This window comes from Lacerta agilis, chromosome 12 (genome assembly GCF_009819535.1).
Source record: "Lacerta agilis isolate rLacAgi1 chromosome 12, rLacAgi1.pri, whole genome shotgun sequence".
Classification (NCBI taxonomy): Eukaryota; Metazoa; Chordata; class Lepidosauria; order Squamata; family Lacertidae; genus Lacerta; species Lacerta agilis.
The window spans coordinates 32,913,525-32,930,653 of record NC_046323.1 but is presented as its reverse complement, the minus strand read 5'-3'; the positions used below and the strand labels follow the sequence as shown (position 1 = coordinate 32,930,653).

The 17,129-nt window shown below is 43.6% G+C and overlaps 1 protein-coding gene across 3 annotated transcripts in view; it reads left to right on the top strand.

Annotated features, from left to right (window-relative positions):
• FAM171A1 (family with sequence similarity 171 member A1) overlaps window positions 1–17,129 on the top strand; it is an 85,128-nt gene that overhangs the window by 31,683 nt on the left and 36,316 nt on the right. Inside the window, exons 2-5 of one of the 3 annotated variants that reach the window (XM_033164956.1) lie at window positions 914–1,141; window positions 8,822–8,914; window positions 14,811–14,969; window positions 16,701–16,838. In XM_033164956.1, coding sequence (XP_033020847.1) covers window positions 914–1,141; window positions 8,822–8,914; window positions 14,811–14,969; window positions 16,701–16,838 — 618 coding nt within the window. Of the gene's footprint in view, window positions 1–913; window positions 1,169–8,821; window positions 8,915–14,810; window positions 14,970–16,661; window positions 16,839–17,129 lie in introns of those variants that run through there. The other 2 variants (XM_033164955.1, XM_033164957.1) reach the window with 2 other exon arrangements.

Here is a 17,129-nt window from a genome sequence, read left to right as displayed (position 1 = left end):
GTGTTAGACTCCAGCTCCCATCAGCCCAATGGTCAACTTTTGGGGGGACCACAACTTAGAAAAACACCTGCTCCACAGGCACAGTGGAGTTGTATCTGGGATTTTTTTTTCCTTCACGGCACGAGGTCAAAGTGCTGTTGAAACTCTTTCCTCCCATCAGTTCTGCTTTTATAAAGCAGAAGGGAAGAAGGTGGCACAAAAACGTTACAAATAAAAAATAGGGTGTGGAATTTCTCTTTGGCCTCCAAGCTGTTCTCCACCCCTCATTCCTCCCCACCCCCCTTGTTTTACTTCCACCACAGATACAGAAAGACAGACAGAGAAGAAGGGAGGGAGGGATTATTAAAATGCAGTTTTGGAATTGAATGGAAGAGCTTTCAGGAGGGGAAGCTGTCGCCACCGCCACCCCAGAAAACCCCCTAAGGTTCAATCATTCATCTCTCTGGATTCCAACCTACATTTTGTTAACATCCTTATAGCAGTGGTGGGTAGCCAAGGTGTGAAGGGCTGGAGCCAGCAGAAGGCTAAGAGCCGGCAGAAGGCTAAGAGCCAACATTAGACCACCCCCTTTTCTCTCTCTCTTTCTGCCAAGCCCCACCGGCCACTTTCCCCTTTTGTCTTTCTCCCCTTCTCATTGCCATCCCAACAAAACCCTCCGCTCCCTATTGGAATTAGACTTGCAGGGGGAGTTCCTGTTGGCGTCAATGGGAGCAAGGGTACCTTGAGAAAGTGCTCAAGTGAAGATCGTATGGAGTTTAAAGGTTAATCCCATCATTTGGAATGGGTACTCCCGTTCCTTCAATACCTCATATATACCTTTTTATTTTTATTTTTTGCACCTGTTTCGTGCAAATGTGGAATGCGAAGCTTTCCCAAAGGTTAACTGCTATGCTGTTGTTGTTGTTGTTTGCAGAAGTGACTCTGAAGGTCCACGTAAGTGATGCCAGCACACATCAGCCAGTCACCGAAGCCTTTATTGAGATTTTTACCAACCAGATCCCCATTGCCTCTGGAACCTCAGGAGCAGATGGCACTGCCTTCATCAAGTTTCAGTATAAGCTGGGCAGTCAGCTGATCGTTACTGCGACTAAGCATGCTTATGTGCCAAACTCTGCACCATGGAAACCAATAAGATTGCCTGGTAAGAGATCTTTATTTTTGTTCTGAGGTAAGATTTTATTTCTAAAGGGGGGGGTACAAAACTGTGTAGTGTTTTTTTAAGAACAAAACAAAACCTGAATGCTGAAAATCATATTTATCATTCATTCATTCATTTATATCCCATCCTTTCAAAGGAGCCCATGGTGACAAACACACACACACACACATATTCAAGCATTCTAAAAGCACTTAAATACAGTTATCTCAGGGTTGTCAGGAACAGGGGGGGCCTTTCAGCCATCAAATAAATGCCTGGGCAATGCCTGTTTTTAAAATTGAAAGTCAGTGAGACAGGTGCACCTCTCTCAAATGGCAAGCTGCCCTGTCTTGGGTCAGTGCAAATCCAGTAGCCCCTGGTAGCAGCAGCACCAACGAGGCCTCACCTGCCAGTTTTAGGGCCCAGGGTGGTTGATATGAATATGATAATAACCTGATGGTTTTCACATGAGAAGAATATGGATGCCCAGTAAGAGCAGTGCCTCTCCCAATAGTCCCCTGGTTAGGCCTTTAGTTTGACCGTGCTTTCCTTAGCTTGGGTTCAGCGCCAGTGTTTTGTCTTGGATCATAATGAAGCTGGACATGTGAAGCCAGAATGAGGAATCTCTGATTCTCCAGAGGTTGTTGGACTCCAACTCCCATCAGCCCCTGTCAGCATGGCAAACGATCAGGAGTGATGGGAGCTGTAGTCCAGCAACATCTGTCTTGCCTACCCCGGCCCTAGCAAATGGATGGGGCCAGACTATGCTAACTGGCAGTGGGGAAGAGGATTATTTCTGACCAGAGGGGAGAATCACTTCAGCTGGTCTTTCTTTGGCCTCTGGATGAGGATGTTCTCGCCCGTTTTTCTCATCGATATTTCCTCCATTTTGGAGTTAAAAGGGGCGTTTCTGATATTGGCTGACCTGGCATGCTTGAAAAGAGCATTCATGCATTAAATAGAGCAGGGGTTCTCAAACTGATAGGTAGCTGTGAGATAAGAGAACAAAGGAAACTGCTTTATAATGAGTCAGACCATTGGTCCAACTCACTCAGTGCAGTCTACACTGACCGGCAGTACCTCTCCTGGGTTTGGGGCAGGAGGCTTTTCCAGCCCTACCTAGAGATGCCAATGATTGAATCTGGGACTCTCTGCATGCAAAGCTGCTGAGCTATGCCTTTCCTACAGGTGAGACATAGGGGCATGTGTGAAGCACAGTTGCACCCTTTTCTAGTCAGCGAGTGAAAAAGTGTCCCTGCTGCTTGCATCAGAAGATGCCGGGGACTCTGCACAGCCACTGTTGCTGTATTTGAAGAATGATGAACTAAAGAATATAGTTGTTCTTTTTTCATGTCTAATCAAAATTTTGGCAGGGGGAGTGGGAGGGACTTGAGGGTGCCATTAGTGCGCAGGGTAGATTATTCCTTTTATTTCAGCCCATATTTCTTGTATATAGGGGTCCTTACAGTGCTTCTTTTTTTTGCTTTTAATATTGATTTTGTTTTATTTTTTTGAGGAAAGAACCAGTTCTGCAGAGCTTTTGACAAGTCATTGAAATCTGAACTAGGCTTTTTGTGTGTTTTCGAGAGAAGGCACTTGAAATGAGTGTGTGCTTCTGAAAGGAACACTTGTTTGGGCATCCTCTGCGGAGTTCATTAGGCATTTTGCCACAAATTGCAGTGAGAAGGAGCTATTATTTTGTCCCCTTATTTGCACTTAGCTCCTCTGATAAATGACCAAATGAGATGAAAAAGGGGAGGGGGGGAGAGAAAAATGTGTGTTGCAAAACCATGCTTCTTTATGATTAATAATAAATTAATGCAGCTTAATGCAAACCACAAGTTTTAAAGTGTGCAAACATTATTATTTTCAAACTGGCTTTTACTTCAGTTTGGATACTGCCAACTGGGACACGGCTTTGAATGGATGTAAAACAAGACTTTCATAAGCTCAGCTGTGAGCCATGGTGGGAGAAACCCTGGTGATTAAAGTTCCTCCACTGGGAACCCTGAAAACATTTAAGGGATGGTACAAGAGCTTGAGGAAACCTGGTGACAAAGAGGAAAACTAGGGAGACTTCCCTAACTTTGTGACCTGGGTTTGGCCTTTAGTGAGAGGATGAGCCAGTGATCCTAGAGCAGAGCTCTGCAACCTGGCTACATCTGCCTTCAACCCTGACCATTACCCGTGACAGAAGGGGCGGATGGGAGTTGGAGTCCTACAACTTCTGAAGGGCACCAGGTTGAGGAAGGTTGTCCCAGACCGTCCAACAACTAAGCCATATAATAACCAGGACAGTAGTAGTAATATATTTGTATCCCATTCTTCCGAGGTACTGGGAGGAGGTGGGCAGGGAATGAGGTTGAAGAACTGGGAGGACAGAGCTGTGTGATGAACCATGTGGGCTGTTCTGCACCCAATAAACTTGCCTGCTGCCTTCAAGTGTGGTGGATGCTATTCTGTCACTGGTGTTAAAATAACATTTGCCTGCCAGTCCAGTTGGCTTCCGGGTGCAGAATGAAGCAGACAGCATCTTGTCCTTTGTGCCAGGTGGAAAAATGTTTTGCGGCAGCCCTAATAATCACATTAAGAGAATGGAAATACAAAATATGAGGCTTTTCACTCATGATCGCATTAGTACCCTACACAAGAATAAATGAAAGAAGACAAAAGTTGGAACAAATTTACTGCAAAATGGTCTCCATTTGTTTTTGCATAAATAATGCTCTAAATCCAAATACGGAAGCACACATTTCAGTGATTTAGAGTAATTTAAGATAGGTGGCGCTGTGGGTTAAACCACAGAGTCTAGGGCTTGCTGATCAGAAGGTCGGCGGTTCGAATCCCTGCCACGGGGTGAGCTCCCGTTGCTCGGTCCCAGCTCCTGCCCACCTAGCATTTCGAAAGCACGTCAAAGTGCAAGTAAATAAATAGGGACCGCTTCAGCGGGAAGGTAAACGGCGTTTCTGTGCGCTGCTCTGCTTCACCAGAAGCGGCTTTGTCATGCTGGCCACATGACCCAGAAGCTGTCTGCGGACAAACGCCGGCTCCCTCGGCCTATAGAGCAAGATGAGCGCTGCAACTCCAGAGTCAGACACGACTGGACCTGATGATCAGGCGTCCCTTTACCTTTACCTAAGATCTCTAATAATATACACAATGTGCCTTAAATATTTTAAAGTATACTATAACCATACAATGAATTGGTAACAGTGCAATTATGCAGCTGTGTATTTATATAAGCATGCAGTTAACATGTTGTGTTGTGTTGTGTTTTCTTTCTTGTTTTTTAAGATTATTGCGTTAAGATTATTTTGGAAGTAAAAATTAAAAAAACACCAGACTTTTTAACAGATGTATTCTATGGGACATGCTGTTATTTGTGAAACTTAATAATATGAAGACAATAAAATGTGATTTTTTAATTATTGTATATTAATGTTTGTTGTTGTTGTTCAGTCGTTCAGTCGTGTCCGACTCTTCGTGACCCCATGGACCAGAGCACGCCAGGCACGCCTATCCTTCACTGCCTCTCGCAGTTTGGCCAAACTCATGTTAGTAGCTTCGAGAACACTGTCCAACCATCTCATCCTCTGTCGTCCCCTTCTCCTTGTGCCCTCCATCTTTCCCAACATCAGGGTCTTTTCTAGGGAGTCTTCTCTTCTCATGAGGTGGCCAAAGTACTGGAGCCTCAACTTTAGGATCTGTCCTTCTAGTGAGCACTCAGGGCTGATTTCTTTGAGAATGGATAGGTTTGATCTTCTTGCAGTCCATGGGACTCTCAAGAGTCTCCTCCAGCACCATAATTCAAAAGCATCAATTCTTCGGCGATCAGCCTTCTTGATTGTCCAGCTCTCACTTCCGTACATTACTACTGGGAAGACCATAGCTTTAACTATACGGACCTTTGTCGGCAAGGTGATGTCTTTGCTTTTTAAGATGCTGTCTAGGTTTGTCATTGCTTTTCTCCCAAGAAGCAGGCGTCTTCTAATTTCGTGACTGCTGTCACCATCTGCAGTGATCATGGAACCCAAGAAAGTGAAATCTCTCACTGCCTCCATTTCTTCCCCTTCTATTTGCCAGGAGGTGATGGGACCAGTGGCCATGATCTTAGTTTTTTTGATGTTGAGCTTCAGACCATATCTTGCGCTTTCCTCTTTCACCCTCATTAAAAGGTTCTTTAATTCCTCCTCACTTTCTGCCATCAAGGTAGTATCATCAGCATATCTGAGGTTGTTGATATTTTTTCCGGCAATCTTAATTCCGGTTTGGGATTCATCCAGTCCAGCCTTTCGCATGATGAATTCTGCATATAAGTTAAATAAGCAGGGAGACAATATACAGCCTTGTCGTACTCCTTTCCCAATTTTGAACCAATCAGTTGTTCCATATCCAGTTCTAACTGTAGCTTCTTGTCCCCCATAGAGATTTCTCAGGAGACAAATGAGGTGATCCGGCACTCCCATTTCTTTAAGAACTTGCCATAGTTTGCTGTGGTCGACACAGTCAAATGCTTTTGCGTAGTCAATGAAGCAGAAGTAGATGTTTTTCTGGAACTCTCTAGCTTTCTCCATAATCCAGCGCATGTTTGCAATTTGGTCTCTGGTTCCTCTGCCCCTTCGAAATCCAGCTTGCACTTCTGGGAGTTCTCGGTCCACATACTGCTTAAGCCTGCCTTGTAGAATTTTAAGCATAACCTTGCTAGCATGTGAAATGAGTGCAATTGTGCGGTAGTTGGAGCATTCTTTGGCACTGCCCTTCTTTGGGATTGGGATGTAGACTGATCTTCTCCAATCCTCTGGCCACTGCTGAGTTTTCCAAACTTGTTGGCATATTGAGTGTAGCACCTTAACAGCATCATCTTTTAAAATTTTAAATAGTTCAGCTGGAATATCATCACTTCCACTGGCCTTGTTGTTAGCGAGGCTTTCTAAGGCCCATTTGACTTCACTCTCCAGGATGTCTGGCTCAAGGTCAGCAACCACATTACCTGGGGTGTATGAGATCTCCATATCTTTCTGATATAATTCTTCTGTGTATTCTTGCCACCTCTTCTTGATGTCTTCTGCTTCTGTTAGGTCCTTTCCACTTTTGTCCTTAATTGTGGTAATCTTTGTACGAAATGTTCCTTTCATATCTCCAATTTTCTTGAACAAATCTCTGGTTTTTCCCATTCTGTTATTTTCCTCTATTTCTTTGCATTGCTCGTTTAGAAAGGCCCTCTTGTCTCTCCTTGCTATTCTTTGGAAATCTGCATTCAATTTCCTGTATCTTTCACGATCTCCCTCGCATTTTGCTTGCCTTCTCTCCCCCGCTATTTGTAAGGCCTCCTTGGACAGCCACTGTGCTTTCTTGCATTTCTTTTTCATTGGGATGGTTTTCGTTGCTGTCTCCTGTATAATGTTACGAGCCTCCATCCACAGTTCTTCAGGCACTCTATCCACCAAATCTAAATCCTTAAACCTGTTCTTCACTTCAACTGTGTATTCATAAGGAATTTGATTTAGATTGTATCTTACTGGCCCAGTGGTTTTTCCTACTTTCTTCAGTTTAAGCTGGAATTTTGCTATAAGAAGCTGATGATCTGAGCCACAGTCAGCTCCAGGTCTTGTTTTTGCTGACTGTATAGAGCTTCTCCATCTTTGGCTGCAGAGAATATAATCAATCTGATTTCGATGTTGCCCATCTGGTGATGTCCATGTGTAGAGTCGTCTCTTGTGTTGTTGGAAAAGAGTGTTTGTGATGACCAGCTTGTTCTCTTGACAGAACTCTATTAGCCTTTGCCCTGCTTCATTTTGAACTCCAAGGCCAAACTTGCCAGTTGTTCCTTTTATCTCTTGACTCCCTACTTTAGCATTCCAATCCCCTATAATGAGAAGAACATCCTTCTTTGGTGTCATTTCTATAAGGTGTTGTAAGTCTTCATAGAATTGATCAATTTCAGTTTCTTCAGCACTGGTAGTTGGTGCATAAACTTGGATTACTGTGATGTTAAAAGGTCTGCCTTGGATTCGCATCGAGATCATTCTATCATTTTTGAAATTACATCCCAGTACAGCTTTCGCCACTCTTTTGTTGACTATGAGGGCCACTCCATTTCTTTTACGGGATTCCTGCCCACAGTAGTAGATATGATAGTCATCCGAACTGAATTCGCCCATTCCTGTCCATTTGAGTTCACTGATGCCTAGGATGTTAATGTTTACAAATAGTTAATAAACTGTCAAAAAGGAGTCAAAATCTCAGGAACATTCATAGGCTGTGCTTGTTTCGATTTGCTGATTAATTGGGAACTGCATTGGTACATATTCTTCATTTCTTCAAGCTATTTGAATTGCATTGGTTTTCATTCTTACCAATAAAAATTACATGCAAAAAAGAAATAAATTATTATATTTCTATCCTTCAGAGCTACCTATTCCATAATTCATTCTCCCTGTAGTACTTTATGCCTGATATGTGCTTTTAGTATGAGCAAAGAAATTATTGTGTGGAACAGCTGAAATTAGAGAAGATTCTGATTTATAGTGTGGATTTATTAATGCTTAGCAAAGCTTTCTCAAAATGTAAATGTGGTTATAGCAGTACTAAAAGAAAATATTTACACATATAACGTATACATGACTACTGACGGGTATCTCCTGCTATTTTAAATACAACTAGTAGTTCCTCTACTTCATGGAGAATGTTTGGAATTCAGGGAAACTGCTCCTGACTTTTGGAAGATACAGATCATTTTGCAGATTAATACTTAGTGATATTGACACCAAGCTCCTTCCTCAGATTTGGAGGGTGTGCCCCCAGCTTATTCTGGGGGGAAAATGTTTTCCTTTCTTTCTAGATATGGAGTTACAGGAACTGAAACATTTAATTTGATGCAAAAATTTTAGTGAACTCTGTTAATTATTTCCTTAGATTTTGAATTCTGTTCTAATTTTTAGAAAATTTGTGCTGTATTCACTGAATCTGAATTCCAGTGCAACTTGCATTTAAGACTGGGTAGGGTGACAGCTCTCCAGATGTTTTTGGACTACAACTCCACATCACCTCTGACCATTGACCATGCTGGCTGGGACTGAAGGGAGCAGAAGCCCAGTAATATCTGCAGCAGGGTTTCCCAAACTTGGGTCTGCAGCTGTTTTTGGATTACAATTCCCATCATCCGAGACCACTGGTCCTGCCAGCTAGGGATGAGGGGAGTTGTAGTTCAGAAACAGCTGAAGACCCAAGTTTGGGAGACTCTAGTCTGGAGGACACCAGGGATTGCTGAGCTAGATCCTTATATAGACCAAATCTGCCATGTAAACTTTTCAAGTCCTTTTCAAGGGGACAACGAGACTCTATATCCCATCCTGTGTTTAAAAAAAGTGATCACATGTGGTGTATCGCTTGTGGAATGTTCGTCATTCCTCTCCCAATACATCTGGGTTCTTTCATTCTTGCTGTCAAAGTTGATCTTCTACTTGTGGACACATAATGTAGGAACTCCTGCATACAAAAGTTGTTGAAGCCAATGCATGTTGATATTTTTGATAGATGCAGTAGTTCAGGAAAAAAATGCATTACCCAAATGCATTACCTTAAAAAGGCATTAGATGGTAAACTTTGAAAGATTGGGGATCTGGGGGAAAGAGTTATTTCAATATTACTTTATATTGCACTTAACCAATTTCCCTTCCACAGTGTTTTCTTCTCTAAGTCTTGGCCTTCTTCCTGAACGTTCAGCCACTCTAATGGTATATGAAGATGTTGTACAGATAGTCTCAGGATTTCAAGGTATGTGGTGCAAAGGGACCTTCTTTACTTTGTCATAATAGTTTTTACCTGTCCCAAAGCTAGAGCTAGGACTTGAGCCTTTTCCCACCTTGGCATCCTGATGGTGGCAGGAAGAGAGACTGTAGTGTGTTAGTGGAGCTGGATTAGGTGATATCTGGAGAGCCAGCGGAAGCCTCTACTGTCCTTACCTAATAATTTCTTAGGCCTGGCTCCTAGGATGCAACTCTCCTGAACAACTCACCCCTTTAAAAACAACCAAACAGATATTCACTCTTTATAAAGCAGATTTTAAGTTGTGCGTCTCCCAAGATGGAATTGAGCACCCTGAGGTTTTCATAGTAGGTGACAAATAATACAGATAAATTGCAGGAGATTGGGCTGCTTGATTAATTTCATAATCTGCATATGAATAAAGCAAACTCTCTGAGGAAAAAAGCAGACTTTATTAGCGGTTTTGGATTACGCGTGCACATTTTCACAGCTGTAAATTCTTTAAAGTTTACAGTTGATGTCTGTAGCCATTGTAGTTTTGTGATGGTGCTGAAAATTCTGTCTTAAAAGAGATCCCACAATTCCTTGAGGGAAAGGAACCGTGACAGTGGAACCGGTTTACGTCTGTACTGCTGTTATGGCCTGAAGCCACAGCCAACACCTTGCAACAATACATCCTGTATTGAGGGAGCCAAAACTGTGATTCTGCTCCACAGCATGAATTGTCTAAGCTGCAGCTGAGGATTCTTGGAGAGGTTTCCTTTCTTTTGCAATGAGTTGACTGAGATAATAAAATTATTCTGTGTCATTCTGCTGCTTTTGTTTTTGTTGTGGATACTCATCCATATGCATATGTAAAGAAGCATGGGCAGAGATTTATGACTGAGAAGAGCTATCCCTGAGGTAGAGCAAATATCACTTACGTATTGCACAACATGGAGGAGCAATGCATGCTCCAGGGTTTCTCATAGTTAACTTCGCTAATATGCAAAAATAAAAAAATGCTACCTTCAATTTGCATTTGACTGCTTTAAAAGGGGACCTCTTACCATTTGAGAAATGTCTTGGGTTGCCAGCTCCTGACAAAACGGATAGTGAGTGCCAGGGAGGGACTCAGGGGCTTTGCAAGCTCCCAGTGGCTTCATTGAAGAAGAAGAAGAAGAAGAAGAAGAAGAAGAAGAAGAAGAAGAAGAAGAAGAAGAAGAAGAGGAGGAGGAGGAGGAGGAGGAGGAGGAGGAGTTCGGATTTGATATCCCGCTTTATCACTACCCGAAGGAGCTTAACATTCTCCTTTCCCTTCCTCCCCCACAACAAACACTCTGTGAGGTGAGTGGAGCTGAGAGACTTCAGAGAAGTGTGACTTGCCCAAGGTCACCTAGCAGCTGCATGTAGCGGAGCGGAGATGCAAACCCGGTTCACCAGATTACAAATCTACCACTGTTAACCACTACACCACACTGGCTCTCGGTGTGTACCCAAAGGTGCCCTGATAGTGATCCCAGATTTAGCAGCTGCCTGTGGTTTGTGCTCGCATTGCGTTTCAGAAAGCTGCTATAATTGTTCCAATACATTGTTGTTGTTCTAAGTGAAAAGTGTTTATTATTTATTTTACTTTTTTATTACATTTATGTCTCACCTTTCCTCCAAGGAGCTCAATATGGCATACAAGGTGTCCCCCCCCTCCATTTAACCCTCACAACATTTTGTCCTTACCTGGGAGTAAGCCCCATTGAAAACAGCGAGGCTTTATTTTGAGTAGGCGTAAGTTTGTACTGCCAGCTCTAGTTCTGAGTTCTGAGTACATAACTGGATATGAATTTATTTTTATTGGGGGCAGAAGGCACTTTGTCGCCTTAGTGGTCACTTACGGCATTTGTATCTCTCTCCGTAACATAAATTTCTCTGAGAGGCTTACAAATAAATAGGTAAGAAACAGAATACAAATAAGACAAAGAATCAAAAGCATCATAAATAACAATGAAAACAAAAGTCACCAGGCAACCTAAGTTAAGTCAACAGATTTTAAAACTGAAAGGCCCAGACTACATTGAATATTTGAAAGGTCTGAATGAACAGAAAGGTCTTCACTTGGAGCTGAAAAGACTGCTAAGTTTAGGGTTGCCATGTGTCCTCTTTTTCCAGGACACATCCTCTTTTTCAGGGGGAAAATTTGAGACAAATAGCATTTATTTGCTTTGAATGGCTGTCATAGTGTTTTGAATGGCTGTCATGGAGGGGGGGGGGGAACCTTGTATGCCATATTGAGCTCCTTGGAGGAAAGGTGAGCCAGTGTGGTGTAGTGGTTAAGAGCGGTAGACTCGTTATCTGGGGAACCGGGTTCGCGTCTCCACTCCTCCACATGCAGCTGCTGGGTGACCTTGGGTTAGTCACACTTCTCTGAAGTCTCTCAGCCCCACTCACCTCACAGAGTGTTTGTTGTGGGGGAGGAAGGGAAAGGAGAATGTTAGCCGCTTTGAGACTCCTTCGGGTAATGAAAAGCGGGATATCAAATCCAAACTCTTCTTCTTCTTCTTCTTCTTCTTCTTCTTCTTCTTCTCTTTTTTGCTCTTCAAAATATGGAAACACTAGATGACACCAGTCGTACCTCCCTGGGAAGGTTGTTCCATAATTAGGGTGCCACTACTGAAAAGGCTCTGTCCCTGGTGATTACCAGTCCCTGGTGATTACCAGCAGTTGGAGGATGGATGGCACCTAACAGATTGAGGTTGAATCCTGACAAGACAGAAGTACTGTTCTTGGGAGACAGGAGGCGGGCAGGTGTGGAGGACTCCCTGGTCCTGAATGGGGAAACTGTGCCCCGAAGGACCAGGTGCGCAGCCTGGGAGTCATTTTGGACTCACAGCTGTCGATGGAGGCACAGGTCAGTTCTGTGTCCAGGGCAGCTGTTTACCAGCTCCATCTGGTACACAGGCTGAGACCCTATCTGCCCGCAGACTGTCTCACCAGAGTGGTGCATGCTCTGGTTATCTCTCCCTTGGACTACTGCAATGCGCTGTATGTGGGGCTATCTTTGAAGGTGACCCGGAAACTACAACTAATCCAGAATGCGGCAGCTAGACTGGTGACTGGGAGTGGCCGCCAAGACCACATAACACCGTTCTTGAAAGACCTACATTGGCTCCCAGTACATTTCCGAGCACAATTCAAAGTGTTGGTGCTGACCTTTAAAGCCTTAAGCAGCCTCGGTCCAGTATACCTGAAGGAGCGTCTCCACCCCCATCGTTCTGAGGTCCAGTGCCGAGGGCCTTCTGGCGGTTCCCTCACTGCGAGAAGCCAAGTTACAGGGAACCAGGCAGAGGGCCTTCTCGGTAGTGGCACCCGCCCTGTGGAACACCCTCCCACCAGATGTCAAAGAGAAAAACAACTACCAGACTTTTAGAAGACATCTGAAGGCAGCCCTGTTTAGGGAAGCTTTTAATGTTTGACGGACTACTGTATTTTAATATTTTGTTGGAAGCCGCCCAGAGTGGCTGGGGAAACCCAGCCAGATTGGCAGGGTATAAATAAATTATTATTATTATTATTATTATTATTATTATTATTATTATTATTACTTCATTTGGGGGAAGCACTCAGTTATGAATCTAGTGTAAATGACAGAAAGCTGTTGGAAGTAAAGCTCATCTTTTGAGTAGGCATTAAAATTATGATTCCTTAACTCATTTTTACACAGATTTAAAGCTACTGTATATGTATTGAATGAGTATCCCAAAGCAATATACCTGTAGCTGGTCATCCTAGAACCACACACCATACCTTGTAGTAAGGAGTTAATCCTTGATTGGCAGGCTTTTTTTGTTTTGTTTTTTAAGTACACTCCATGTATTGAAAAAGAAGCTCTCGGGAATATAGTAACAGCTGTTTTAAATCTTCATTTGCATGTTATGCAAAAGCTTGCAGATGGGGCCTGGCTGTGTTTGCTGCAAAGCTTTGTTAATGGTACAAATTTGTGGAGAAGTGCTTTTGGCTTCAGAAGCAGATACCTAATGGGACCTGAAATGATAAATACTACATGAAGCTGTCTCTAATCCTTCCAAGACTCCAAACCCTCCAATCCCATTAAGTGGCTTTGAACAAAAGTTCATTGTTGGTTGAGAGTTCAATGAAAGCATAAATCATTAGAAGACGGCTTCCCCTACAGGGGATTTCCACAGGGGCTGGGGGCTTCGTATATGACGGGCAGATTGTTTGAACTCCTCAGCAGAATCAAGCCAAGTTGCTCTAGACCTGGAGGATGGAGGTTTGAGGTGACAGCTGTTTTCTTGACACCTGAGCCAGCAATGACTCCTGCACTCCTGGCTTTCTGGAACTACTGCCTTGCTTCAGTGACTATCAAGTAGCAGGACTTTAATGAACGAGAGCCATTCAGAAACCTGGGGAGGACCATAGTGGTTTCTCTGGACATGATTCCACCCCGGAACTGCCTTCAAGCTGAGAGATGCTGCATGGCAAATGGTGCAATGGCTTCCCTATGTTCACATTCCCTCAAGAGGCATCCTCCTGGGGCCTCGATGCCAGTGGTGGGTGGCGTCATAGGCAACAGTGGGTGGACCATAGGCTGTACTTAAGCCATTCAAAAGTCAGAGATTTTTCTTCATACACCACATGCATGCAGTTTAGTGACATGTTCTAGCTGTACAAAAGCATGGAGCAGGGCCTGCATGTGGCCTTTGTAGGGAGTGTAACTTCTTACAGCAGGATGGTAAATGCAAGTGAAGGCACAGACCCAGAGAGAAAGCAAGTAAACACCTGGAGAACAAATGACACACACACCCCTACACGTGGCGCTGTGGTCTAAACCACTGAGCCTCTTGGGCTTGCCGATCAGAAGTTCGGCGATTCAAATCCCTGCAACGGGGTGAGCTCCCATTGCTCTGTCCCAGCTCTTGCCAACCTAGCCATTCGAAAAAAAACACCAGTGCAAGTAGATAAATAGGTACCGCTGAGGCAGGAAGGGAAACGGCATTTCCGTGTCCTTTGATTTCCGTCACGGTGTTCTGTTGCACCAGAAGCGGTTAAATCATGCTGGCCACATGACCCGGACATGTCTGTAGACAAACACCGGCTCCCTCGGCCTGAAAGCAAGATGAGCGCCACAAACCCATAGTCGCCTTTGACTGGACTTAACCGTCCAGGGGTCCTTTACATTTTTTACCTTATACCACTTTAGTAGTCATGGCTTCCCCCCACCACCACCAAAGAATTCTGGGACCTGAAGTTTGTCAAGGGTGCTGAGAATGGTTAGGAGAGCTCTGTGCTCATCACATATCTACAATTCCCATAACAGTTTAACAATCCTCCTTTCCAGGAAACACTGGGAACAGCAGCTCTGTACTGTGTGCAGGTGTACCGGTACATTGAATTGAATTGCCCTGTCAATATCACTTTGGTGTGCCTGATCATTTGCTCAACTTCAGGATTTACATGTACTAAAACAAGTAGCCGTTTCCAGCTGCCGATAACTTTAGACAGCAATCTTAGGCACATTTAACAGTGAATGCAATGGAACTTGCTTATACATAAGACTGCACTGCTAAAGGTACATTTTGACTTTGAAGAGGGGTGGTGGGTTCCTTTTAGATGAAATAGCCAAACATCCCATCTGAATTAACCATTGGGATCTTGTATCACTTATTGCTTGCTTAATTGTCAAATGGTAATTGCTGCTGGCGTTGTTTGCTTTCACTGGGATCCATTAAATTAAGCAAACAATGAATGCTGGCTATCTCCCATAGATATCATAAATATAATCCTGTGGGGAATATGGGGAATATCATGGCTTTGCTACTAAAGTTATAATTGCATAGATAGAAAACTTGCTTCATGTTGATGGCTATTGTCACATTCATTGGCTTAGTTGCTCTGTTCCTTTGCTTATTGCTAGGTGCACGGATCCAGCCCAAAGTTCATTTTCAAAGGCGAGCCTTGAAACTGCCAGAGAATACCAGCTTTAGCGACCTCACAGCATTTCTTACTTCAGCTAGTACACCTTGGGAAGTGGATAGTTTTCCTTATTTACAAGGATACGATGGCAATGGAACTGGTAAACTTTCGTTCTTGTGATTATTAAAGTATGTTTTAAGTTCTGTCGGACTAGTTTAGTTCGAGTATTACCAGAATAGTAATAATTCTATGTAGCCAGTAGTACCGTTATTTACTTCCTGTTTTAACTCTTTTCCTGAATTTAAAAAAAGGATGCCCCAACCCCCAAAATCATTTGTGGCAGTCCTACGAGGCTTGTGACCCACCAAACTGAACTCAACCCTCCAGGGACTCTGCTGTTCTGCTTCATGGGTCACAGACTGCGCTGGCCTGATTTATGGCCTTTTAAAGTGCAAAAGGATAAAAATAAAAAGGTCAGAATGACCTGTGCCCCTTCCCTTCCCCAAGGCTGCCTGCAACTAGTTATCTGCATCAGTGTTTGAATGATAGGGCACCTAGCAGGCACTCCTGCCATTGTAGGAACAAGGGGTCTTGTCCTAAGAGAGCTTGAGGCTCACAGGGAAGCTGGACAGTGTCCTGCCAAGAAGCCAAGTCAGGAATGCAAGGCACCCAAAGTATCTACAGGACTTTGGAGAGCTCCCAGGGTCCTGCTGAGCTAGCTTTGCAAGCTGATGTCTTAGCAAGCATCTAGCTCCAACTGATTCCTTATAAGTACTGTGGTCTGGACCTGCCGTGCGGTACACCCCACCATCCCAGATGAGCTGACTGGCTTTTAAGGGGCCGTCACCATATTCTGCAGCCCTTGGATCCTGATTGGCTGGTGAGACGGGGTGCCATGTCTCAGTCAGGGGGGTCTGGAAGACAGTCCTAACTGTTCTTTCCCCAAGGCCAGAGCTGAAGCTTCATCATCCTCTGAACCCCCTGTGTTGCACAGTGCATGGTCTCTGGGTCGTGGATCACGGCAGTGTGAAGGGATGCAGCTGAACGGGGAAACTGACAGGCCATTCATATGTGCATGAAAGTACTTTCAATTCACACCTTGGGTTTATTTGCCAAATGTCCACATGCAGAGAAAGCATTGCCGCCGCAGGATGACGGGAACAACAATTGCTTGTCATTGTCATCCTTCGCTTGCCGCTTCCTTTGTCACCAACAAGCTGTCAGTGTATGGGATGGACGTAGCAAGACAATGTAATCAGTGATGCTTTCATTTGAGAGGCATGTGGCCAAACTCTTAAGCTATTTGAAACAAGGAAGTTAAAACCTCTGTAGGATAGTAATGTTGAATTGGAATGAGCTGAAGGCCAAACTGTACATTAGTTAATGGTGTGATTAGCAATCACGTTGTGGCTTTCTAAAATAAAAGTAAAAATTGGGTATTGTGGGGATGGTAGTCATCAGCCATATGGATAGGGGTGTTTAAGCCTTCCATCTCCAGCTGCAATCATGAAGCCAATTTGAGGGTTTTTTTTACTCTAATGTCACATGGGAAGAGGGGGATTTTTACCAAGAACATGGCTCACAAGCCCTTCTTTATTTTTAATAAACCACATTGTGATTGTTAATCACACCATTATCACAATATTCATTTTGGCTCTGCCACTGCCTGTAACTGGCCTCATATGCTTTAAATTTTGCAAAGTGGTGCCCAGGTCATGCCACCCTTAGGTAGCAGGAAGCTGATTCGTTAATAAAAAAAAAATAGTGGGTGTTCATGTGATCATTCTGTGTATTAATTGGCTTTCAAAGTTATATTTTATGCATTTTCATCCTGTTGTTCATTTGCTTACAGGAAATAACACTAGGTATGATCTTACTCCTGTCACTGCAGTTAGTGTTCACTTACTCAGAAGCGATGGGACTCCAGTTCCAGTGAATGGACCCATCTATGTAACAGTGCCTCTCCCTACAACCAACAACTTGAAGCATAGCACCCATGTGCCCGCTTGGAGGTTTGACCAAAAATTTGGTAAGGAGCCTTTTGTCACTAATCCTAAATTTTCAAACACTTCATTAGATAATTCACAACCTCAGATTGGAACACAGCTGAAGAGTAATGAGAGGCAATTATTCATGATGGTTCAAGAATGATTTTTTTGTTGCTTGATTATGAGAATTCTCCTTTGCAGTTCCTATTTTACAATTTGGGGTAGAATTTTTTAAGGGAGCCTCCTGGATAAGGGAGACTTGTCATTTTGTGTTTCACAAAGCCAAGCGTGACACTGCCTTTATTGTTGTTTGCCAGTTGGATTTTGGCTGT